Source organism: Dermacentor andersoni, chromosome 4, assembly GCF_023375885.2.
Source record: "Dermacentor andersoni chromosome 4, qqDerAnde1_hic_scaffold, whole genome shotgun sequence".
In the NCBI taxonomy this organism is placed as follows: domain Eukaryota; kingdom Metazoa; phylum Arthropoda; class Arachnida; order Ixodida; family Ixodidae; genus Dermacentor; species Dermacentor andersoni.
In genome coordinates, this window is record NC_092817.1 from 101,304,800 (window position 1) to 101,330,540 (window position 25,741).

The 25,741-nt window shown below is 44.4% G+C and overlaps 1 protein-coding gene across 2 annotated transcripts in view; it reads left to right on the forward strand.

Moving 5' to 3' along the window:
- The window catches only part of LOC126536547 (cell adhesion molecule Dscam1-like), a 142,498-nt gene that overhangs the window by 38,630 nt on the left and 78,127 nt on the right, over positions 1-25,741 (forward strand). For both annotated transcript variants that reach the window (XM_055074079.1, XM_050183560.2), the window contains exon 2: positions 22,039-22,365. In XM_055074079.1, the coding sequence (XP_054930054.1) occupies positions 22,039-22,365 (327 nt within the window). The remainder of the gene's footprint in view (positions 1-22,038; positions 22,366-25,741) is intronic.

Below are 25,741 nucleotides of genomic sequence, written 5' to 3' on the forward strand. Positions count from 1 at the left end.
CGGCTACAAACTTTGACGAACGATTGTTGACTGAGACGTACTCAAGTTTATTCTATTCCACTAAAATAACCGACACGCACTACAGCGCCCTGCACTAAGATATTTAACTTCGAAGATCATAGACTATTTACCTGAGAAATGGCTAAAAGAAGCATATCGACTGCAGGGCTTTGTGTTGTCGTATATCCTTGTGTTTGTGCTAGCCCTGTGTTACTCGATACAAAGATGATGTACCAACAACGACAAATTTCTGCCATATCGATAGTACTGCATAAATTTGGACTAGCAAAACAAATGTAGAAAAAAAAATTCTTTTTTTAACCCTGAATGTTCGCTGTATATACCTAAATGTCATGCTCAGCATATTTTAAGCGCATAAAAAATAATGTAGGGGATAGTAATTGCGAACATAATATATCCAAGCATGTTCTGTAGCGTTCTTACAGCTAAATGACTCAACGTTTTAGGGCGCAGCGCTTAGGCACCCATTCCTGCGTTGAGCGCCGACAACCTCGGCGTAACCTAGCGAACAATGACAGTGAAGGCTGAAAGAGCGAACGCAGAGCGTAGCGGAGGATGAAAGATGGCGAAAGCGATGGGAGCTCGAAGAGGAAAGCGGAGGAGGAGAGTATGGGGAAAGGGTGACGAGGAAAGTGAAGTGCCGCACGAGACGTGCTCCACGGCGGCGACTAGGCATGCTACGGGCACGTCCGCCAATACCATATATGGAAAGAAAGCGCTGGCGTGGGCTTCGGCCCCACTGCGCATGCGCTGCTTCGCCTGCGCCACTGCCGCTAGAGAATGCGCTCCGCGCGAACCACGCGTTCCCGTGTTCAGGCCTTTCCTCTGGACAGTGGGCTACGCGACCGGTGCAAATGATTCGTCTGCCGCTGCTGGTAAACGAGCTGCCCGAACACAGGCTCAGCGCCGCCGCCGAGAGGATCCTGCCATTCAGAATTAAATTCTTTGCCATAATATATCGAGAATTCAAAATACCAAAACAGCTGCGCTCGAAATTCCCATTATAAAGGGAATTTTACGATGCTCCCTATGGGGAGCATCGTAATCGTTGGTGATTTTTTTTCTTCCCGTTGCTTTTAGCGTTTGCCCATCATATAGCTGCATCCTATGAGGGCAACTTCCGAATAGCTAACTTTAGCTAATTAATACAAATATACCGAAGCACTCTAAAAGAATCCTACCAAACACGTGCTGTTGACTATTTGATGTATCAAGTCACAATATCTTTTGTATTATGTTTACTTGCATAATAGAGTCAAGATTATTCTCTAACTTCGCAAGGTGGATATTTAGGGCAAAACGTCGATGGAGAAAGTTGTAGAGCGTTCTAAGAAACATAATTTCGCGGCTTCGAACTTCCTACTTGTCACGTGTCATGAAAAACGGGCATGTGACCCACCCGCTCGCGCACAGCAACTGCAGCCCGCTCCAACGCTTCGCGTATGAACAAGGAAGGAAGGAAAAAGTGGAGAAGGAAGGCAGGGAGGTTAACCAGTTTTGCCTAACTGGTTTGCTACCCTACACATGGGAGCGGGATGGGGGGATGAAAGATGGGGAGAAGAGATAGAGGGCACATAACACGGCACACACATCGTTGGTTGCGTATGAACAAATAGAGCATATAGAGTAGTGTGCTGCCTCACCACGGAGCAAGCACCACCACGGAGCAAGCATATCAGCGGCGTAAACGGCACGCAGTCAACGCCTGTGCCGCTGCCCTGTCACTTCTTAAGCGGCAGCATGCGCTGTTCGTTCATGTATACGTGGCACGTTTGAGAGCACTGCAATCTCGGCCCGCAAGCGAGCATGGCACTTGCATATTATTTTCCTATTTCGCGGGCTTTCTGTGGGACGTAGAAAAATATGATCACGCGACATGTGCCCATTTGGAATGAGATGTTTGCTAGAACGTTCTACAACTTTATCATTGGAATTTTTGCCTTATTCACTTAATTATTTACAGTACATTCAGAGTAATTATACATTATAGAGGGAAAAGGCCACATAAAACAGGTTAAATATAGGATTATACAGAAAAAGCACGTTATAAGGAACAATGAAGTTTATGCCAGCTCACTAATTACACATCATAATAAGCACACAAACATAATAGTGGTAGTTCACCATATAAATTTCATGATACATTTTTCAATACACAAGTTAGGAAAGACAGATCAATAGATACATTTTTAAGTTGCAAACATCGTGTTCATAGAACAAAAAAGTCACATGATGTATTAACCACAACATGTTTGGTGTTTTAAATCATCATCATCATCATCATCAGCCTAGTTACGCCCACTGCAGGGCAAAGGCCTCTCCCATACTTCTCCAACTACCCCGGTCATGTACTAATTGTGGCCATGTTGTCCCTGCAAACGTCTTAATGTCGTCCGCCCACCTAACTTTCTGCCGCCCCCTACTACGCTTCCCTTCCCTTGGAATCCAGTCCGTAACCCTTAATGATCATCGGTTATCTTCCCTCCTCATTACATGTCCGGCCCATGCCCATTTCTTTTTCTTGATTTCAACTAAGATGTAATTTACCCGCGTTTGTTCCCTCACCCAATCTGCTCTTTTCTTATCCCTTAACGTTACACCTATCATTCTTCTTTCCATGGCTCGTTGCGTCGTCCTCAATTTCAGCAGAACCCTTTTCGTAAGCCTCCAGGTTTCTGCCCCGTAGGTGAGTACTGGTAAGACACAGCTGTTATACACTTTCCTCTTGAGGGATAGTGGCAACCTGCTGCTGTTCATGATTTGAGAATGCCTGCCAAACGCACCCCAGCCCATTCTTATTCTTCTGGTTATTTCAGTCTCATGATCCGGATCCGTGGTCACTACCTTCCCTAAGTAGATGTATTCCCTTACCACTTCCAGTGCCTCGCTGCCTATCGTAAACTGCTGTTCTCTTCCGAGACTGTTAAACATTACTTTAGTTTTCTGTAGATTACTTTTCAGACCCACCCTTCTGCTTTGCCTCTCCAGGTCAGTGAGCATGCATTGCAATTGGTCTCCTGAGTTACTAAGCAAGGCAATATCATCAGCGAATCGCAAGTTGCTAAGGTATTCTCCATCAACTTTTATCCCCAATTCTTCCCACTCCAGGTCTCTGAACACCTCCTGTAAACATGCTGTGAATAGCATTGGAGATATCGTATCTCCCTGTCTGACGCCTTTCTTTAGTGGGATTTTGTTGCTTTCTTTGTGGAGGATTACGGTGGCTGTGGAACCGCTATAGATAGCTTCCAGTATCTTTACATATGGCTCATCTACACCCTGATTCCGTAGTGCCTTCATGACTGCTGAGGTTTCGACTGAATCAAATGCTTTTTCGTAATCAATGAAGGCTATATATAAGGGTTGGTTACATTCCGCACATTTCTCTATCACCTGATTGATAGTGTGAATATGGTCTATTGTTGAGTAGCCTTTACGGAATCCTGCCTGGTCATTTGGTTGACAGAAGTGTAAGGTATTCCTGATTCTATTTGCGATTACCTTAGTAAATACTTTGTAGGCAACGGACAGTAAGCTGATCGGTCTATAATTTTTCAAGTCTTTGGCGTCCCCTTTCTTATGGATTAGGATTATGTTAGCGTTCTTCCAAGATTCCGGTACGTTCGAGGTCATGAGGCATAGTGTATATAGGGCGGCCAACCTTTCTAGGACAGTGTTCCCACCATCCTTCAACAAATCTGCTGTTACCTGATCCTCCCCAGCTGCCTTCCCCCTTTGCATAGCTCCCAAGGCGTTCTTTACCTCTTCCGGTGTTACTTGTGGGATTTCAAGTTCCTCTAGACTATTCTCTCTCACCTTATCGTCATGGGTGTTACTGGTACTGTATAAATCTCTATAAAACTCTTCAGCCACTTGAACTATCTCATCGATATTAGTAACGATATTGCCGGCTTTGTCTCTTAACGCACACATCTGATTCTTGCCTATTCCTAGTTTCTTCTTTACTGCTTTTAGGCTTCCTCCGTTCCTGAGAGCCTGTTCAATTCTATCCATATTATAATTCCTTATGTCCGCTGTCTTACGCTTGTTGATTAACTTAGAAAGTTCTGCCAGTTCTATTCTAGCTGTAGGGTTAGAGGCTTTCATACATTGGCGTTTCTTGATCAGATCTTTCGTCTCCTGCGATAGCTTACTGGTTTCCTGTTTAACGGCGTTACCACCGACTTCTATTGCGCACTCCTTAATGATGCCCATAAGATGGTCGTTCATTGCTTCAACACTATGGTCCTCTTCCTGGGTTAAAGCCGAATACCTGTTCTGTAGCTTGATCCGGAATTCCTCTAGTTTCCCTCTTACAGCTAACTCATTGATTGGTTTCTTATGTACCAGTTTCTTCCGTTCCCTCCTCAAGTCAAGGCTAATTCGAGTTCTTACCATCCTATGGTCACTGCAGCGCACCTTGCCGAGCACGTCTACATTTTGTATGATGCTAGGGTTCGCGCAGAGTATGAAGTCGATTTCATTTCTAGTCTCACCATTCGGGCTCCCCCACGTCCACTTTCGGCCAACCCGCTTGCGGAAAAAGGTATTCATTATCCGCATATTATTCTGTTCTGCAAACTCTACTAATAACTCTCCTCTGCTATTCCTAGAGCCTATGCCATATTCCCCCACTGACTTGTCTCCGGCCTGCTTCTTGCCTACCCTGGCATTGAAATCGCCCATCAGTATACTGTATTTTGTTTTGACTTTACCCATCGCCGATTCCACGTCTTCATAGAAGCTTTCGACTTCCTGGTCATCATGACTAGATGTAGGGGCGTAGACCTGTACAACCTTCATTTTGTGCATCTTATTAAGTTTCACAACAAGACATGCCACCCTCTCGTTAATGCTATAGAATTCCTGTATGTTACCAGCTATGTTCTTATTAATCAGGAATCCGACTCCTAGTTCTCGTCTCTCTGCTAAGCCCCGGTAGCACAGGATGTGCCCGCTTTTTACCACTGTATATGCTTCTTTTGGCCTCCTAACTTCACTGAGCCCTATTATATCCCATTTACTGCCCTTTAATTCCTCCAATAGCACTGCTAGACTCACCTCACTTGATAACGTTCTAGCGTTAAACGTTGCCAGGTTCATATTCCAATGGCGGCCGGTCCGGAGCCAGGGATTCTTAGCACCCTCTGCAGCGTCGCAGGTCTGACCGCCGCCGTGATCAGTTGCTTCGCAGCTGCTGGGGACTGAGGGCCGGGGTTTGATTGTTGTGTTCATATAGGAGGTTGCGGCCAAGTACTGCACCAGGGTGGCCAATCCTGCTCTGGTGAGAGAGTGCGGTACCGGTTCTGGTCACCGGGATCAGGCCGCACTCCAGGCCTGTTTGTGGAATTTTCTCAACACACGGTTTTTTTTTTTTCTGGTGATGTTTTAAATACAGGTAATTAAAGGAGCGTTAAATTGAACAGGATTACTTGTACTAACAACAGATGCTTGCTGATTGTTCCATATTCGTTGCATGCTTTTGGTAAAAGTGATTGCGAGTGTGTCAGTGTGTTAGAGCGAGGCACATGTACCTTGTGTGTATAATATCTACATGAGGGGACGAATTGTGCCGGATTAATCCCTGCCGACCGAAGCGCTGCGTTCTGGTAGTAAATCTGCTGAAAAAAAGCATAGGCGTGATGTTTTGATGTGGTTTCCTAAAGTGTGCACCTGCTTAGTTTATTTATTTTCAAGTATTTAGGCAATTGAGCAGAATATAAGATAAACCACTAACTTTGGCCGGTTGGTACACGTTGCATGAAAAAGCGAGCAACAGCGCAAGCCACAGGACATAAGAAGCGCGTCGTCCGTCTCCTCCTTATGTCCTGTGTCACGAACTCTTGCTCAATATTACACAAAAAAAAAGAAATAGATATGTGACTTGTTCCAGGTATTATTTAACAACATGCATTGGGTGACGCTCTTCTAGAAGGATTCGGTATATTTTTCTAATTTGGCTATATTTAGCTGGGGACATGGTACCAGCTTACAGCTTAAGCTATACAAACATTTTCATTCTTGCGCAGAACCCACTGACCAGAAGTGAATGACGTTTACGGAAGTCGCGTGAGGGAACTGTGACACAGAAACGCCATCTCAAAAGCTCGTACGAACCGACATGACGCCGTCACATGCACATCGATTGCGCACGGTGTCTCGACATCCGAACGTAAAGAAAGGGCACGGCTAGACGCGCAAACCGGAGCGTGGTTTTGTGATCGCATAATGGACTGCATAGCAGGCGTCTACGCCGGCTTCATGAATAAGTAACAGACCACCGGTTTTGGTAAAGGCTTCCTCCCCCATCGCCTTCTGTCCTTCGCGTTACACTGCAGCATTTAGTTGATATTGGACGCTGAATGATGAATGCACCGTCTCCTTTAGCCCTGTCTCATCCCTCACTGCCTTCGTCCACGACATTTATTCTGTTCATTTCTTTCCTAGGTCCTTGTTACTGGTGGTCCTTGACCTCGTGAGATGTATAAGCCATCTGTGAACGCCCCCTGCTAACACAGAGCTTCCCGCAAAAGTTACTAGGGGGAACTCCGGCGCTAGTCTCTACAGGAGCAACAAGCACGAAGGTTCAGCCAGCTGGGGGATTACGGGTAATGCGTGGATTTGACTAAACTTCGTCTTTTTCACCTTCAAATGGCTTCCTGGTTTCGGGAATTGCTCTCTTTCAAGAAAATATTGCGGTATCAGTGTGATACTTTGCAACGTTTATGCATGTGTGCAGACACTTACTCTGTCTGTATTTAAAAAAGAAACTACTATTGCACGAAAATTAAACATACATCATAATAAATCACGTCCACAAGAACGTATGAAACCAAAAGCTCGATGGTTAGGCAAATTCATGAATTACCAATCTTTCCCGTGGTTGTTAGTGTTGCACGATCGCAACACTAAACTTGCATCCAATAATTTTTGCAAAAACTCATGCCTGGTAGACACTGCCGCAACAAGTGGTCACCTGACCATAATCTTGGCCCATTGTTATTTGACCAAAACTTCTGTTCTGTTGCTGTACTATTGACTGGCATAGCAACTTCAACCCCATGTTCGATCGTAGGTGAATAGTACCAATCACAGCACCAACCACAACAGTGTGCAGATTCTGCGATTCGCTATTCGAGGTATTGCACCCGCCTCCTCGAACTTTTTTAAAACAGCGCATTATGAGGCACATCTTTTTACGGAGTCTTAATCCATGATGCCGGACGAACTGGTAAATTGAACTTCCTGTATAATAATTATTACGCGTGTACTTGTCGTTGCAACGACGCCTTTAAACTTTAAACTCTTTTGGGAACGAGGAGCACAGACTTGTTCATTAACAGGTCATTATTGTCAGTTCGTCTCATTTTCTTTTTTTTTCATCGTTTCTTTTTCTTTTTTTACTGAACGCGGCTGTGTTTACAGAAGGCTGGCGCAATCGCAACATTATTTGGTGGCTTTTTTGGTGGCATGAGAAGAAATCTCATTGACCGCGACAACCTAGAAAAGCCGAAAGTGGCTGAAGAACAGTTTCGATATTTGCCATCCCACTCAGTCGTCAATCGCGTTTCGATTATAGCATATTTGGGATACCACTAAGGCAAAGATATGTGGATTATGTGTCAACGATTTTACACGAGTAAGACATTTGCTACTTATAGTAACTATTTTATTTTCTGCATAAGGAAAAAGCGCCTTGCTGACTTCTTTATTACTATAAGTTGGAGGGAGAAGTCAATGAAAAAAGAAAATAGAATCTTCTCCAAGCAATCTAGCCTCACAAAACTGGGATATCAGTTGAGACCATTTATGCCCTAGTACAATATCTACTGATCCACTTGCAATGCTTCTAAGTGCAAGCTTTGGAATCTACTAAATGCACGAAGTTATAATACACAAAGCCGAACTTATTGAACCTTGAGATACTTGCACATCAAAAAAAGAATAAAGGTAAACACTTGAGTGGGGGGATGGGCTTGCCCAAACACTTTTTTCCTGCTAAGTCGAATGATAATCGCAGGCAGTAACATTATATATTGTTATGCACCACCACGCCCAGAAAGCTACGCTGCTAAGTTACAGCAGCTTAGAAGCAATAATTTTCACAGATTAGGCAAAAGAGAAAGACAAGAAGGACGAAGTGAAGCAATGAGCTGAAGGTATCGTGTGATGGTTAAGTGCAAAATATAGTGCTTTTTTATCAAGTTATGATTTCGCTATGCCACCCTGATGACAACGATGTTATCGGACGACATGCGACACCCTCGTGACGTTCTGTTAAGCAATCTAGAAGATACTCTGGCTGCCTACGATCCAAAGTGGGACGTGTTCGTACAGCAGGCTATTAATCAAATGAATGGATTCTGGCCTTCCGCTGGTGCCATGAGTTACGTTGTCAGAGCACCGCGTGAGAAAGAAATATAGCGATGGAATAGGTTTATTATTAAAGCAGTCTGGAAGCAAGAGCGCTTGTTCACTTTACAGTTTATTTTCTTCATCGACACCCTTCCAGTTTACAAAAATTTCCCCTTTAATTATCTGCCCCACTAATATCCAGTGCTCGCTATTTACAAACACGCTGATTCTTTATATTTCGAGATGCCGTATTCGTTTCAAGTTGCAGACGCAGAAGAGGATTCGGATTTCGGCGATGGCTTTGTGGCTACAGAGGGAGAGAGAGAGACTCTTTGTTAGAAAAAAAGATTTTTTTCCGGTGGGTATACAAGCGCTGGCATGCTACTCTGTATAGGGATGGAAAATGGGATTAAGAGATTCCAGAGGAGAGTGGGAAAAAAATAAAATAAAGATAAATATGAAATGCGCAAGTGTAGCTGATACTAGTATTTACAGGTGGCATGGCGGGTAAATTTAGGCTTTTGTAAATGAAATGTTCAATACTTTCATATTAGACCAATTTCTGGCAGGTATTTGAACAATAAATCCAAAACCCACCGCTGTTTTGAAGGGCCGCGCATTGGAGCAAAGATGCTGGGTAGTGTTAACGGATCGTGGCAAATCATGTCCATTGTGGCTACAGCAAGACGAGTGGCCCGTTGGTGGCTCTGTTGCAATCTTCATTAAAAGCAAGTATTTCTTTGCCTGCCATTATATGTTTTCGCCTGGGTCGTTCAGTCGCTAGTCGGACTCTCCTCCAGTATATTCGCATTCATTACAGAGAAAAAAATGAAGCGCATCCAAAAGCGGGATCCGAATTAACCACGGCCTTCCAGCGCGGCAGCCCGATGGAGTAACAATTAGGCCACAACCGATTTTTTTTTCTTAATTACATGGGAGCAGCAGTTTCAGAAAAACAAAGCAAAACAAAAATTTAAGGTGACTGAGGAAAAATGAACATTCTAAACTGAGGCAAGCACGTGCAAGTGCGCGATAAATACATCCAGTGCGGCGGTGTTTCTTAAGCTTACACACTACGGACGTAAATCAACAGATTTCAGAAAAAGCGATCGAGTGCTTCATGGTCGTTCAGCATGCCTGTCGTACATTCTGCTGCGCCAAAGGCTATGTAGGCGATGTGATATTAACATGCCATATCACTGACATATTGTTTTCTGTTCCCCTTTATGGTGCGCTTTATCGCCAATGCTATTACCTGGATGCACCTGGATGATAATTCCTCTGGGGATCAAATTTTTTTTATTTAATTTACAGTCGGCAACTCTTCCTGTCAAATCGTGGTTGGAAAAAAGGGGCTCTTTCGTGCTGTGGTCGACAAAGTACCGTTTGTGTCCACATGCTGAAATGATTGATGACTGTTTTGTAGACTTCAGGGATACCTAGTTGTTCTGGGTCATTCTCTAAAGCGTACGTTAAAAAGATTTACATATCCCACTTCATACAATTCATTTCCTGCCTCTTAAATATTCCTGTGACCCACCAGTCACATAGGCGGCAACCGCATGTACACTCCTCGCGAGCCAATATCAAGTAGTTCTTTGTGATGATCGCCGCCTGCTGATGATTATGATTCCCATGCTATAGCACATACCCACAACCAGTGATCGGTCAACAAGTGTGTCCGCGTGCTGATTTTGATGATGATAATTTCCATACAAGGACACATAGTCCCAACGGGGGCCATGACACATTGTGGGTATTTGCGTTTCTTGGCCAAGAAATGCGCGGTACGATGGCACGTGCCCACAACGGGGATTGGCCAATAAGTGGAAGGCACATAAGCTGCCAACACAAACTAGCTTTGAAATGATTGCCGCATGTTCATGATAATTATGATTCGCTTAATATGACACATGGCCACAAGAGGGAACTGGCCAAAAAGTGGCCGGTACATTTAAAATAAACAGGAATAAATGGACAAACGCAATCCTATGCTAGCTTTGAGCTGATCGCGACGGCTCGATGATGATTATGGTTTCAATACGTGACACATACACACAAAAGGGCATCGGCCAAGAAGCGTGTCCGCACTGATGATGGTGATGAGGATCACGACAAAGACGAAGGAATGAAATTGGCTAAATTGCAAGATTTCATTACTAACTGTCCATAGATTCCAACATGTGCGTTGGATCTGGATTTTTCTTTTTTTTTTCATTCTGTGGTAGACGAGCGCAAATGAAATTCCCCTGCCTCTTAGAATTTTGACATGCGCGGCTAAGGGCACAAAAGATATTGATTAAAAAATAAAAAAAACGGACATGAAAAGGGGTGAAAAAGAACACAAACAAAACATGAGGGCGGAGACACGTTCAGAAATGGAAACGGAAAGTGAAGGCAATTGAGACTCTTTGCGTGGAAGAACGGCTGCGTTGATCGATGTCCACTGAAAAGAAAGCGATCTGAAGGCCTGAAAAATACTTTCTATTTGCTTTTATGATTTTCTGTCGTTTTACTATGGCGCCGTACATACTGCGCTGTTACCCCTGACATGATGGCTTTCCATTCATGTAGTTATCTCTTCTGCGTTTGTTTGGTTCTGTATAGATTGTAACATGTTAGAAATTATCCGCGTTCGTCTGCTGACGCTTTAAGTTTACCTTGCACGGGTAACGTTAAGTGAATATCCCTGGCCCTGTGTTCTACAGTAATTAGGCTATTTCTCTCGCCAGTGAATGCATCAGTTTGGTTGGCCCATTTAGGTGTACAAATTGGCTCCCTCTTACCAGTGCTAGCACTTTTTTTTTTATTTCTGAGCTTTCTTCTACGATAAATTGATTCTCGTCTCTGACTTCCATACACGCTTTCAATTTTGAGTATTCCTTTTTATCATTCTTTCTACTCTATTATGCTTCTTAGAAGGATTGTCAAAGCCTATACATACCGGCAGTGGCGTCCAATATAGCTGATTACAACGAAGGCGCCAAATGAAACAACGGACGAAGGAAGCAGACACTCGTTATTTGGCGCCTTCGTTGTAATCATGCATAACCAACTCGCCCACCAGCACGTGCTCAGTGCAATATAGAGTCAAAGTATAGCTTATTTGCGAAGGCACAAGTGCTAAAGACTCAAACTATTTAACCGTCGCCGCAACGCTTTCCGCCATGCGATTAAAATGACATTTATATTTTATTCAACATTCCTCTTTAAGGGCGAGACAGCACCACGGGGCGAATATACATATATAGGAAGAAGACAACACAAACGCTCGTGTTGTTCTTATCTGTCATCACCTTGCTTGCTTGTCTCGCCCTTCGGAAGCCACACAACACCAACTACACCAACGTGGCGCACTACTGCATCTCTCTTTAACGCAAGAACGTATAAAGAATAATGATGTCTGTTTATCAGCCCGCTATGCCACCAACATCATTCTAGTGAGCGTAACGGGTCCATATTCGCTTGCTTCAGTGCACGCCTTCTTTCACTCCCCATCCCTCTCACAAAGTGTATGGTAGCAAACTGGACAAAGTCTAGTTAACGTCCTTGCCTTTCCTTCTTTCCGCCTCTCTTTCACTCTCACTTATTGATATTACGTGAGCGATCCACTTCTCTCTCAACTTGTCAAGTTTTCCAATTGTCTGAACTCTTTGGCAATAAAACACAGACCGATAGTGCAAACAAAACAGGGCTCCACATGAAGATGGAGGTCTGAAGTGATAAAGAGGGGTCGTGACACAGGGCACTTCAATGGTGCGAACGTTTCGACGCGGGATTTGCTTTGTTCGACCATTGCTGATCTCCAACCGATAAGGACACGTCTCGTTATTCTAGTCACAATCGTACGAAATGACAGAAATTAATGTATACAAGTCGTAGGGGAAGGCCAATATTAGGTTCAATTGAAGTGTAAAAATTATCAGGCGAAAGCGGGCTAAAATATTGGCTGCCGCAGGTGGGGACCGAAGCCGCGTTCTCTGCATTACTCATGCGGTGCACTACCCATTACGCTGCCTCGGCGCCATCTGTCCAGCCAGTCTTGTGGGTGTTTGCGCGCAAGATTAGGCCTGGGAGTCTTAGCCAGCGCCGCTCACGGTCAAGGCGGCGGACCTGAAACAGTCTTTTAATTGCAGATGTCATATAGTATATGCTTCCTTAGGAGCAGGCAGCTGGTGGGTTCGGATGCCACCTGTGGCAAGTTCTTTTTCATCCACTCTCACTTTCTTATGCCGTACTACACCGAAGCTGTTAGTACTTCTATATTTCAATTAAACATTGCAAATTCCTCTATGTTTTCTCAGTGTTCATAGCCTGTCATTTCGTATGAAGGTGACTAACAAAATCGAGCCCCTTGATTTTCCATTTTCATCTTGCCCTCCTGTTAAATCTGAGATGCTCCGAATGCTAGCAGCACACTTGTACTTGTATTTCGCAAATGCTACGCCGTTATTTTTGTTCCACGTCGAATGAACAGCACAACTCTGCAGAGCAGACATCCCTGCGAACCAGGGGACATATCCATAACGAGAGATGGAAAGGATACATAGAAAGGCAGGAAGGTTAACCAGAGGCAGTTCCTGTTGGCTACTAACCGGAATTCATAAATCTGCTTGGCTTCATAAGTGCTACTTGGCATTGGTCAGCTGGATTCGCTGATAATACAACCATCATTAGGACTGGCTAGAATCTTCTCTTACGAACACTTCTTGCGTAAAACCTTCTTGAAGATACGGACCAAGAAACACGGCGCAATAAACTTAGAACTAACTATTCATCGCAAACGGCTTTGCATTCCGGCTGAGAGCTTGCCCACCGTGCTGCAAGAAAGTGCGGTCGAAGTTACTCTGCCACATGGTTTATTACACCCCCTCTTCAATAGAATCTTGTAGGCAAGCCTTATTTTCGTAGAGGCCAGACGTTCACTTCAGAATGGCCTCATTACCGGCTGCCCTCATCACCACCATCTTCAATAGAGCCGGTTTCCGTGTACAGCCATATTTTATTCCTTCCCAAAGTGTGTCTATATATATATATATATATATATATATATATATATATATATATATATATATATATATATATATATATATATATATATATATATATATATATATATATAGTTCTACTGCTGGGCTTTGTTTCTTCAAAAAAAAAACAATGTTAGAGGGTACCAGCACTGTCTTTGACGTCTTTTTCTTTAATGCGTTCACGTTGTCCTTTCTTCTTAAGGCTCCTAACAGCCCACATTTAAACACCTTATTCAAGGCTTTTACTTCGCTGCGTGCACATAGTGTTGAGAACCCAATACATTAACACCCCAAAATTTTTACGTCATGTCGCGCCGGGCAAGTGACTTCTACGTTTAAGAAACAGCAGCCAGTCTTTTGAATACACTGGTCGCAAGTATTGTTGGAATGAAGAAACTTATCAGACAGAGGATATACAGATCCCATGCACTGTGGAAATCGGTACTGTGCGAAAGATTTTGCGGTTAGCTAGCTACCAGCATTGTTTCGGACTCTGCAAAGCATTACAGGCTAGACACCCGCAAGGCGAGCAGTTTCGTTGAGCATGTGCGTGACCACAGGAGCAAGACGACGACGGCGAAGACGATCGTATGACGGTGACGGCATGATTTCTGTTTCCTTCGTTCAACGCGTGTTTACGACGTGCGGATGGCTCAGTTCTACATAGCTAGTGAACAGGCGTAAGCACTAGAAACACGAATTGTTACCTTAGTGTTATACGCTCGTAAGTGAGTTAAAACGTTGATACTTGTGCTCCGGCGACGAAACATTAAAAAGTGTTCGACCTGGGCCAATGATGAAGGTGGTACCATGTGGCATGGCTTAACGATAACTGCTACTAGAAAAGGTCTGGCAAATGTGGACCGATCCTGAAGGCGGGGTTGCTTTCTAGAAATACTATCTGTCACGATGGGAAAATGCGAGAAACTGGCACTTCGTGCAAGCGCGACACGTCTCAAACAGATGGTTGGCTTTTGGTCACAAGACTACAACAAACCACTTCCATTAGACTACAACAGACGTTGTAGTCTAATGGATAGAGCGCGGGGTTGCTCTGCGCGAAGTGCGAGGTTCGATATCACCGTCGGCCACGCATTTACTTATATTTGTTGAAGAGGCCTAAACCAAGGGCACACATCAGCCTACCTACCGCAATGGGCCTGGAATAAGGCAAATAATGCTTCGCATTCATTAGGTTTCCTTATAATGACAGAGCAATTACGCAGCCGTATATGTACCTTGATTTCATTGGTGTTGTTGTTCCACTCGTTCTCACTTCAGAAACCTTTTATTGTTGTTTACATCTAAATCAGCTGTGCTCAGTTGCATGGTCATATTTGCAGCATATCAGTTTTCCTTTTTTGTCTATTGCAGCAGTGTTCTGGTGAATTGCAGGCAGCGAGCGCAGGTTTCATCAATTCGTTAGCGAAGTCGTCACCAAGCTGTGCTCGCTCTCCTGGTTTTCAATGAGAGGGGCTTCCAGAAAAGGAAGGCGCAGAATACGTCACAAAGAGAGGCTCGGTCTAACTCAAACAGCTTCGCTCGAGTTACGTGAATGCGCGTGGTTTGTTATGTGGTCACACGTTGAATTAAAGAAATGCTAGAAGTAAGTGCAAGAGACATAAACACATAACAACAATATTTGCAAAGAATGTTGTGGTGAAGTTAAACTTATTTAGTGCGCGATTGGTCGTAAAATCTTCTTCTTTCGTAGTGTCAATTTGATTGTACACGAACAATGGCCGCTCGCCAGGACAGGGAGGACGCCAACTACAGCGTGCATGCAAAAGTACTATATTGGAACCTTACAGCGCATAGTAGACGGATTGTACGCGCGGAAATGGGCTCAAAACAAAAAAGAGATAATGGTAGGCAGAGAGAGCAACGTGCTCTAGGCGCTTGCAAACACACTAACATCTTCGGTGCTACACTTATTACGGCGAAACAATGCATTGAGGGAGCGCAGCGCATTTTGAGGCTCTCTCTAGATAGCGGTAGCATATCCGAAGAGATCACAGGTGTATAACAATCCATAAAAACGTCAGGGAAACGAACATAAAGTTATGTGTTTACCGAAAGGACTTCGATTGATCGGTGCTTCGGCCCATATCATCCGTGTCTTGATGGGAAAGGCACACACGTAAATACGGGAACGGCAAACGAAGCGACATGTTCTAAACCATATAGAAACAAAGAAGCCGCCGATGAGGATGGAGTGCGACCTTTCGCAGTGAAAGGCATTCGCGTTCGAGGCACGCACGTCGAGAGTATACGAGAAGTAACGATGCCCAGCAGCCACAAAGACGAGGTCAAAGTGGGCTGCGGCCCGCAAGATTATTGCTTCCCGTCGGCACAGGAGAGCGCGCTTACACTGTGGGCGTGCTAAGGACGAGACGTGGAGTAATAGCGCTAGCTGCGATGGCAACGAAGTAAACGGAAAAGCTGGCCTTCCTGGCAATCTCACGTTTTCATGACAAGACCGAAGGGTTTTCTCGGGTGCCAAAGAACGATGGAAGAAACGGGAAAGAGTAACGTCGAGTCTTATGAGTACATTTTACGGCTGATAATTCCTCATGGATATTCTGTATAAGGTAAGCTAGAGTAACAGGTGAAGTCTGTCGCTGCCCAGTTACACTGCGATAACACAGTTAATAAATAATGCCCATTATTCACACCTACATATCAATTCGTGTTGTCTTGCATCAGAATGAAGTGTCTTAACTAGCTTGTCACGTCTTCTATATCTACGATGTTGAACATATGATTATACTTCTACACTATATCTACCAAAGCTCAAACTACGTTGGTTTCGCCACTTTTTTAACGTACTCGCCATAACACCACTATATTTACTAGTTACAAAGCTATAATCACTTTTTTTTTTTTTTTGCTAAAGTGAACCCGAATCTAGATGTTTTTGTCCAATTATTACCCTTCTTATTAATCCAGTTAACGCGAAATTCATAACCTTGTCTGTTCAAAAACATGTTAACGCGTCTTATCACGCACGTCTATTAACACGTCTTATCTATACCTAAGTGAAACTAATGTTACCGTACGTATTTGATGATGTCCGCGCAAATTATCACTTGAACAAAACTGTGATATCCCAGGCTTCGTTCGGCATAAACCTAATAAATTAGGTACCAAGACAGTTTACGCAAAGTACAGCAAAGCCGCTAAATAAAATTCAGTTGTGGTGTTTCACACCCCGAAACTTCACAGTAGCTTATATGACTCATGTGTGACTCTTTGACGGGGGGTTCCGGCTTAACTTCACCACCAGGTCAAAATTATTCCGCACTAATCTACACATGCCACTTTGTAAACATGCACTCAAATCTAGGCAAACAAGCGGTTCTTGTACTTTTTTTTCTTATGGGAACGCCGCCGCCGTGTCACGAAATCGAACCAGTGACTTCTTTATCAGCAGCAGGCTGTCGTATCCACTGAGCCAACACTGCGGGCACGTCGCTAAGCGCAATACACATACAACAAGGCGTATTACGATCCGCCTGCGTTATGCACTCGTGTCGGCTTTACCGGGGGCATAATTACATAGCTCGCTCAGCACTGGAATTCAAACCTGTACGGGTGAAAACAGTGCGGCAGGAATTCATCTCTTCGAGTTCCTTCAGATAACTCCTTGGAGAGAAATCCTCGTTTGCCTTCCAGCACTGGAGCATCCACGCGCCACGAAAACACCGGGAAGCGCGCGTGCTCCGATTCGTCTTCAGGTCCCCTTTGTGTTCGGCTATTATAAGTTATTTTTTGCGCATCAGCCGCAAGAAGAAGCGCATTCTGAATCAGGCTTTCATTAGTAATTCAGAACCTCGTGAACAAAAGAGCTGCAATGAGACTCTTCAGAATGGCGGTGACGTCGCAAAGATTCCACCGAAATATTAAAGGAGTCTTTCCGCTCCTTTTTAATGTGTCCGCACATATTGATCTTACCCCTCTAAAGGTTTTCGCGTTTCGATGGCGACTTACTAGTTTCCAACTCCGTCGCAGCTCATTGTCATTAAGAAGTGAGAATCACCGATGACAGCAGCGACATCCCTTTCCACCTTTCTTTTTTTTTTTTGCTTTGCACTGTTCTCCATACAACATTGCCCGACGCCTTCATTTTATTCGCCGAGCAACAAACACAAATTCCAAGCGGTTTCTGTTTGGTAATCCCCTTTCTGTGCAAATGCTAATAATTAAGTTCTCCTGCCGGGTCCTTTGTTACGAGCCGACTAAAGCACGGTATGGTTATACGACCATCTAATTTAGCTATTACCGATGAAAATGGACATGGTACTGGAATGCATAAAGACGTATTCAAAGCGGCTGCTTCACACGTGCGCATTCTAGTGAATGCAGCGACCAGGCACGGATAGACATCTGCCTGGAAAGGTCAGGTTATTAGGGAGCCTTAATTTCGCTACGTAATTTGTGGACTGCTTTACAATGGGCAATTTGTAAAGAAAGCACGGATTTCCAACGACTCGTATATAGGAAGAGTAATGAAAGCCATTATTTCAACTTGGAGATGATGAATGGATTGACGCGAGTAGCGCTTTACGAATTTGAAAGCTTCATCAATTCAACGATTTGCCAATGATCAGCCAGAACATGACAGGGCATGCTGGTCTCGTCTCTCTTGCCAGCTTTTAAGATCCCAGTCTAAGGCCCTTTTAACATTTCTAATCACGAGCCTTAGAAATACGTTTTTTCCTGCACTTACGGTCATTTCAACAGCGATATTTGTTAGCCAGCTGAAACGTGTTTTCTTGTTGATTTGTTTGTTTACCCACTTACAAATTAGCGTAATTGCACTGACAATGGTATTTGCTAAACCGTCAATTCTCGTTCGCCCTGTACGGCCACGCCTAGAAAGTTACATTACACGTCAAAAGATGCCAGTGTTCAATCCCGAAGAGAGCCAACATTCGTTCGAGCTTACTTCTTGTTATCGAGGAGATCTGTTTGTTTTCTTTTGACGCATCCATCCACGACGTTACTACGTAATGCATGGCGGCACGCTCACATACAAGCTGCTTGGCCTAGCGCTTGTTTGCCGCCGATATCTCTATCTCCGCGAGCGGTGACGCGCCGAGGCCTAAAGCAATGAATATGAGAGCCCGTATAGAGTGCACCGGACCGTGAGCAAAGTTCTCTGTGTGCGCGCTTGTGGCCACGGTCGTTTCGCAGTTGTACGACCGACGAAGCGTGTCGCATTACGAGCTGCGGTTCGTAGCTCTACTGCGGCGTGCAGTGCTTCTCATTCATTATTTAACGTTGCGACGGAGCAGTCAGCACGTGGTGTAATCACGGTAACAATACCAGTACATTCATATAAAGATAGCCTGCTAAACGGCGGGTCGACAAGGCGCCAGTACAGGCTCGTTTCAGCGGTCCGCGTAAGTAATTAGGTAAAAAAGAAGAAAGCCGTAGTTGTAAAGTGGGGAGTATACAATCATGTGTACAACTTCAGAAATAGCTGGCAACTATATAAGCATTCCTATACTTAGTTTTTAGGTTTATAGCTAAGACGAGAAGGCACGTGAGTATACTCTATGCAGTAGGCACAGACATGGCATATGTAATGTTCGTTCGAACTATCCTATGTTTGATATAAGACATTTTTTTTAATGAATTGTGAATGCATACTGGGACGTCTTAGATAGTCAAATTTACAGGCGTTATCGAAAACTTCCGGTGTGTCATCTCAACGAAGAACAGGTTTCTGGTTCGTAAAAAAAACAAAAAATAATGAACCAGGCAATACTCAAAAACGACAACCGCACCTACTTTGTTTTTCTGAAGGCGGCTCTCGAAAAGTGAATAATTATCATTCGCTATCACATAATTGTTCATTGTTTGTTGAATAACGTTTCTGCAGTGTTTAAAAATAAAAGAACAATCATTGCTGGCCCGGTTGAGCGCGATGCAGATACTATGCGTTGAAAAACGTATGTAGTGTAGACATGGAAATCTGAGGAATAGAACACAACATTTGCAATCTCTCAAATGGCTTCATTGATCGTCATGTTCATTTCAATCAATATTTAAACAAATTTCTAATGAAATCGCCCTATCTGGTAATACGTCACCTTGCATGAATGACCGAATACTGCAAGGAATCGTAAAGCGTGTCAACCCGTCCAAGCACTCTTGCTCAGTTCAAAGCATATCCCGTCAAGAAATAGCATAGTTTGTTTCAGGGCAAGGTCATCAAGGATGGATCGATGCTATGAGCACCCCCTCTGAAACGAGGCGGTGGGTTGTACCACCAAGTTATTTTTGTTATTTTGCATATTGCCTTAATCACGAAGAATTCCCAGCATAAAACATTCTGATCTGTTGTTAGGAACTTTGTTTTCGTACGCATCCGTTGCATGTAGGCTCCCTACTTTGCTGCCACCAAATCTCCAATCACCTTCGACTAATCTCTATTGTGGATATGTTCTCTTTCCCCCAGCTATCCCTGAACGCAAGGGCTTATCAAGTTTCTGCATTTTGAGCGCTGCGGGACTTGGTGTAAGCTTACAGCTGGAGTCTATGACGGTACCTAGAGCCTATCGATGCTTTTATAAAAAGATTGAACGTGCAATAACATTTTTAACTTTCTCCTTCTTTTCTACTTTCTGTTGCCCCTTTCCTTATTCTCAATGCATGGTAGCAAACCGGACGCTCGTCTGTTGACCTCCCTGCCTTTTATCTCTTTATTTTCTCACTCTCTGTCCTTTTGCTGTCGAGGGAAGAATGGCGATGACAGGTATATATACAGAGAAGTACGACCTACATCTGGCTACATTTTAGAGAGAAAGAAGAATGGAAAGACAGGGAAGTTAACTAGATTTTGTCCAGTTTGCTACCTTGCAGGTGGGGAGTGGGGTGGGGCAGTGAAAGAGCCAGAGGGCCAACATGAGAATATATATATTCAGACTTCACCTCTTGTGTCACAGTGACACATGTTCATTCTGAAGGACTGGACAAGAATTCCGACGCACACAGCGGCACGTAACGAATGGCTGAATCAAGTAAAAGAAAATAAATAAGAGAATTCGTTGAATTAAAATTGGGAGGACGCTTAAGTTTCGCCTCTAAGAGTGGAACGCTATAGCATTCAAAGATCCCAGACTGCTTCTCACGCTCCCGTGTGACTGCAGCTAATGTAACCGTAATATTTACCGGTAAACGCAGGCGGCGAACGCTATGCACCAAGGCGAGCTTTCGGTAGAAACGCGGCCTCTTGCGTGGGCTGCGATGCGGAAGAGACGAGCTCCATCTAAAGGTGTTGGAAGGAACCGGGTGCGCGTCTTTATGGCCTTTAAGATTTGCGCGCGCCGGCACGCGCAAATCTTGGAGGCTATGTTTGCTATATGAACTTTAGGAACGCTGGAAGATGGGTTTGTGTTTGAGTTTCCGCGTAGCAGAATTATGTTTTCTCGTAAATTCAAATTACAATCCGACGCTATCATGTCTGTAGGTTGTGTGCAAGTCGTACTTTAAGATTTTTCTGATGTATTTTAAGTTGGGAAATTTCATTAATTTAGTAACATCTTTGCGCTACATGGAGCGCCTGCGGGGTAAGGGTATGCGTGGTTCAGAAAGATTTTTGCCGAAACGATGGTCGACGCGGGACGCGGGACGCTAGCGCCGGATATTCTGTGACACGGGACCTTTAACGCTGTCGCGTTAAAATGCAATCCTGCAGTAAGAATACAAATGCTTACATGAGCCAACATTGAGTCTTCAGGCTTCAGCCAGAAACATTGTTTTTTATTACGCCAGAACAGAAACGCGCTTGCTGGCATTACCTTATCGGTGAGCATGTAGAATTTATATAAGCCCATTTGGTGGTACTTTCACTCGGTTACATATGGCCTTTGTAGATATATGCCTAAATATACTAGTCATGGTACTGGCCGACCCAGCAGTAAACTGCAGCGAGCGGCAGCAACCCCGCGAAACCCGGGAAGGTAAGCAAGCAAAGAAAGCGCCACTTTAATATTGTAAGAACCGCGACAGCAATGAAAAATCTAGAAAGGACTTAGATAACGGAGCGAACGATGTCCACATAGAGTCCTAGACACACTGGAAGATACATGGAGAAAGGGCGAGGCCAAGTTTCACCACACATTATTGCCGCGTGACTGGCCGCTCGAGGACCTTTGCGTGCATTTGCGGGCCACTTTCACGCTCGTAAAAACACTCTTACGTCGCACGTATTGAGCAACAGAAATCTGTATGGGGAGTTTTACATGTTGCTCGACCATTTTCTCATTGACATTTTCATCTAATTATAATAGAAAGAGTTGAATAATTAAGTAATGCTAATTACGTAATCAGGCGGAATGGAAACATACTCCGAGCATCTCCAAGCGACGGCAAACAACATTACCTCGGTTCTGTCCAGCTGCGTAGCACCTGCATATTTTTAAATCTTCGTGCATGATAGTAAACGCTGTAATAAAGTTCCGACTCATAAACGCTTACTGAATTGCGAACGCGTACTGAATTGCGAACGCGTACATGGGGTCGCGATGCGGTGCAGCATAAACATGCGTACAAATGAAGAAAATATACCGATAGCATAAACTTACCTCATTCATCTTCTCGTTCCCTGCCCTCTTGCGTGCAGTGAGGGCGGCCCGAGAGGAGCGACGTGGTCCCGTCTTCACTCGAGCGCCGCCGGAGCGGGTGGAGTTCCTCAACTCGTCTCAAGCAGTGGTGCCGTGCGAGGCCCAGGGCGTGCCTCGTCCCGAGGTCTGGTGGTGGCGCGTCGGCTCCGAGGGTCCCGCACCAGACATCCCTGGCCTGCGTCACGTGAGAGCGCACGACGGAGCGCTCGTGTTCTCCCCTTTCCGGGCCGAGGATTTCCGGCAGGATATCCACGCTGCGGTCTACCGCTGTGGTGCACGCAACTCCGTCGGCTCCGTCGTCAGCGGTGACGTCCACGTTAGGGCTGGTGAGTGCATCTTCCATGCTCGAAGCACTGTGAGCAATAACGAAGCCAGTCGAGACGGTGTGTGTACTAGGTGAGCAGCGGGTGACACGCCATGGATATATACGCATCCGTTGAACAGCTGAAGTGCTTGGCGGTTGTGACCTGCGTAGCATGCAGACAGGCGGGTAGCATGTGATAAGATGAAAACTGATACTGTGACAAAGGATACTGTTGGTTCACAAATACATTTTTATAGTCCTTTATTGATAAGAAACCACTTGTGCTGATTCCACCTGTTTCCAGCTGTGAACATGCCGGCTCGCATTAGCAGCGCGTTTATGTCCGTGTTCAGTTGTGTTTTACGGACACAGCAATGTGTGCTGCCTCCATCGAGGAAACTCAATCAGAACAGGAGCCACGTAACCTTTTTGACGCAATTGCAAATGAGCTTAGCGCGCATTTCTCCGCATCTTTACTGTCCTCGCACTTCCATGGCTCTGAACGAGCGGCACTTATTTTTTTTTTCCCTAAAGAAACACGAACGCAAATGTTGCAACGCGTGCAAGACTTGATTTGCATCGCCCACATCGTGGCATTCAATGATTGTTTGAATTATGTGAAGTAACATGACGCTACACAATGAGAACTTCTGTTTAAATTGCGTGGTAGCCTATAATTAAGGTACTATCAACGTATATTGAAACGAGAACAACAACAACGAAAACACGCAACATGTTTTAGAACATTTCTTACGAGTAATTTCGTGAAAGTAAGACTTGCAACCGCTCTGTAGCTGGTTTATAAACCCAACGTAGTCCATATTGTACGTTTTAGAGGCTTAATAAGGCCGCTGATACTAATGCAGGCGTATCTCTAAACACGACAATGCCTTCTAGTCATTTCTGGATATCTTGCGTTTAAAGGCATATAAAAATTTACACCATTACGGTTTGACCTCACCCTTCGATTCTTTTCTAAAGCGGCACTCTAATATGAGGATTATTTCCTCGGCGTCCATTAATTAAAGTCAATCTCTACGTCTCGTTCCGGTGGCTCCTGCTCGCACTCGCAGGCAGGCACTGCATACAAATGCACCTGACTCATTATGCACTTGAAAGCCTGGCCAACAGTATCGGCATGCGCCGTTTTCCGAAACACAATCCCGCTTCCCCTTCACGAAAGCAGTTTGGAGCTCCCAAATTTTAAACCTGCGCCGACGCTTAACCGGCGCCGACGCTATTGTCCACATTGAAGATCCACATGTGCCTGGGGACCCACGGGCATGACTTCTCGCTTGCTTTAACGTTCACTAGCTTGCGCCCAGATGATTCGTCCGGCAAAAATTCAACCGGAGGTTCTGCTCCAACGTTAATGTGGGCTGCTGTGAAATTGCGTGCCCTCAAATTGTTTGCAATTGTCACGACTCAAAGCGCTTGGATGCTTGCTGCGGCGATCACACTACACTTCTACTATGAAGCACCTCATTCAAACACTGCAGGTGAATGCTGGTTGCAAATTTGAATAAACCCATATCTGTGTTACCGCATATAAAGTAACGATATTATTGTTATTCTGTAAATTAAATCAATTTAAGCTGGGATTCATGGATTCATGGTAAATCAATAAAATGTACTGCAGGAAATATAAAAATAACATTTTTTTTTTTGCGTACGCGAAAGCACTTTTGAAGCATTCAGTACTCAGCGAATCAATGACGCGATAAAACTTATCAGAAACTTTATATCTGTTTCTGTATACGTCACACGTTACGCACGCAGTAGTTGTGCGATACGACAAGCGTCCTCAAACATAATGCACACCGGCACTTTTCAGGCCTGAAAAACCGCCAATTATCCGGTATATATTACTCGATACCTTTAAATGATTTGTCGGGTGCGCGAATTTTGCTAAACAAAAAATGTTCAAAATTGACATTAGTATTAAGCCTATCACGCAAGGTATGTTCTCTCTATTAACACTTTACACTTAAAATTCAGGCTATTTTGGTAAAAAGCTCCCAAATTCTTTAAAATAAAAATGGCAATATTTAGCCCCGATTTTCTAAGGCCAAATATATGTAGAAAACGTTAATGTTCTGTACTTCATACGTATGGTTAGTTCTGAAAAAAAAAGGAAACTTTCGACCGCCATACTTCGATGTACACACATCCAAATGCGTCTATAGTTTCTTTGGCTCAATAATTAAAATAGGGAACATTGACTGCTTCAGGAAGTAAACACAGCTTTAAACAGTTTGAAAAACTCTTCTGAACAGCGCCAAAGCGCTGTGCAGAAGAGTTGTTTTCTTCTTTAATGCTGTAACGCTTGCCGATGAAGACCGGATTCACATTTCAGGCGCATTAAAAAATAAACAAATACAAACTTCCAAAGTACAGAAATACAAATAGGTATGTTAAAGTTTATGCCTCATAAGTCTTCTGAAGAAGCACTACATAATTTATTTTATCTATTTCTTTTTTTCTGCACTGCCTAACCTATTTGTACTCAACCCTTAGCACGTGAGCATAAATTATGTTCCTACTACACTGCGTAGCAGTGTGAAACGAGCGAACGTGCGCCGTGCTTCACACGCCCTCTCCGCTTCTTTCCGGATAAATTATCGCCCGGTGTTTCTATTTCCAACGCGAAGGGAAGGCTATTTTTCAAACTACCGGGCGCTGTGCTTCGTGGGGTAGTTAGGGCAGCAAGTGATGCTGGTGCTTCCGCAGTTGGCGATCGTTACTCGGCAACAAACCGGGCTGTTGCCACTTTCCTTTGAAGCGCAAATTGGCTGACAAAAATCAAGTTAACATTTTTTGTTACTTTTTATTTTGCCATAAGGTGAGCTGATGGGGTTTAAGCTGCGCCGGCACTCATCTGGGAATCTCAAGTTTTCACCTTTTTTTTTTTTGTCTCTCATTTTCGCTCGTTTAAGTGCTTACGAACGTCCAGGCAGGAACAATGCGGGGTCTGCGAGAGCGTGCCACTTCTGCCTTCTTGCGCCCTTGAACGAAGCAAACGCCTTCTGCTAAAACATCACATTGCGCATGCGCGTCACTTTATCCTCGTGCGCCTGCCCACAAGCCCACTTTTTGCTCGCCTGCGGTCGGAATGGCGATGATAGCAGATGAGTGGTGTCGGTATCGGACAATGCACTGCACACTCCGGCGACCGAAAAGGACCGTGCTCTCCAAGCGCCTCCTACGGCCCAAGGCCCGTAGGCGGTGAAATAGCATCGCGCAGACTCTGTACAAACCACTTCTACAGCCTGGCTGGACGTGTGGGGTATGGGTGCTTAGGACAGGGGGCAGGACTATGACTAGTACTGTAGGTCTGTTCCCTGCGATAAAACCAAGAGGTGCTATTCAGGCGCCCAACAAGCCCAATAAAGTCATTA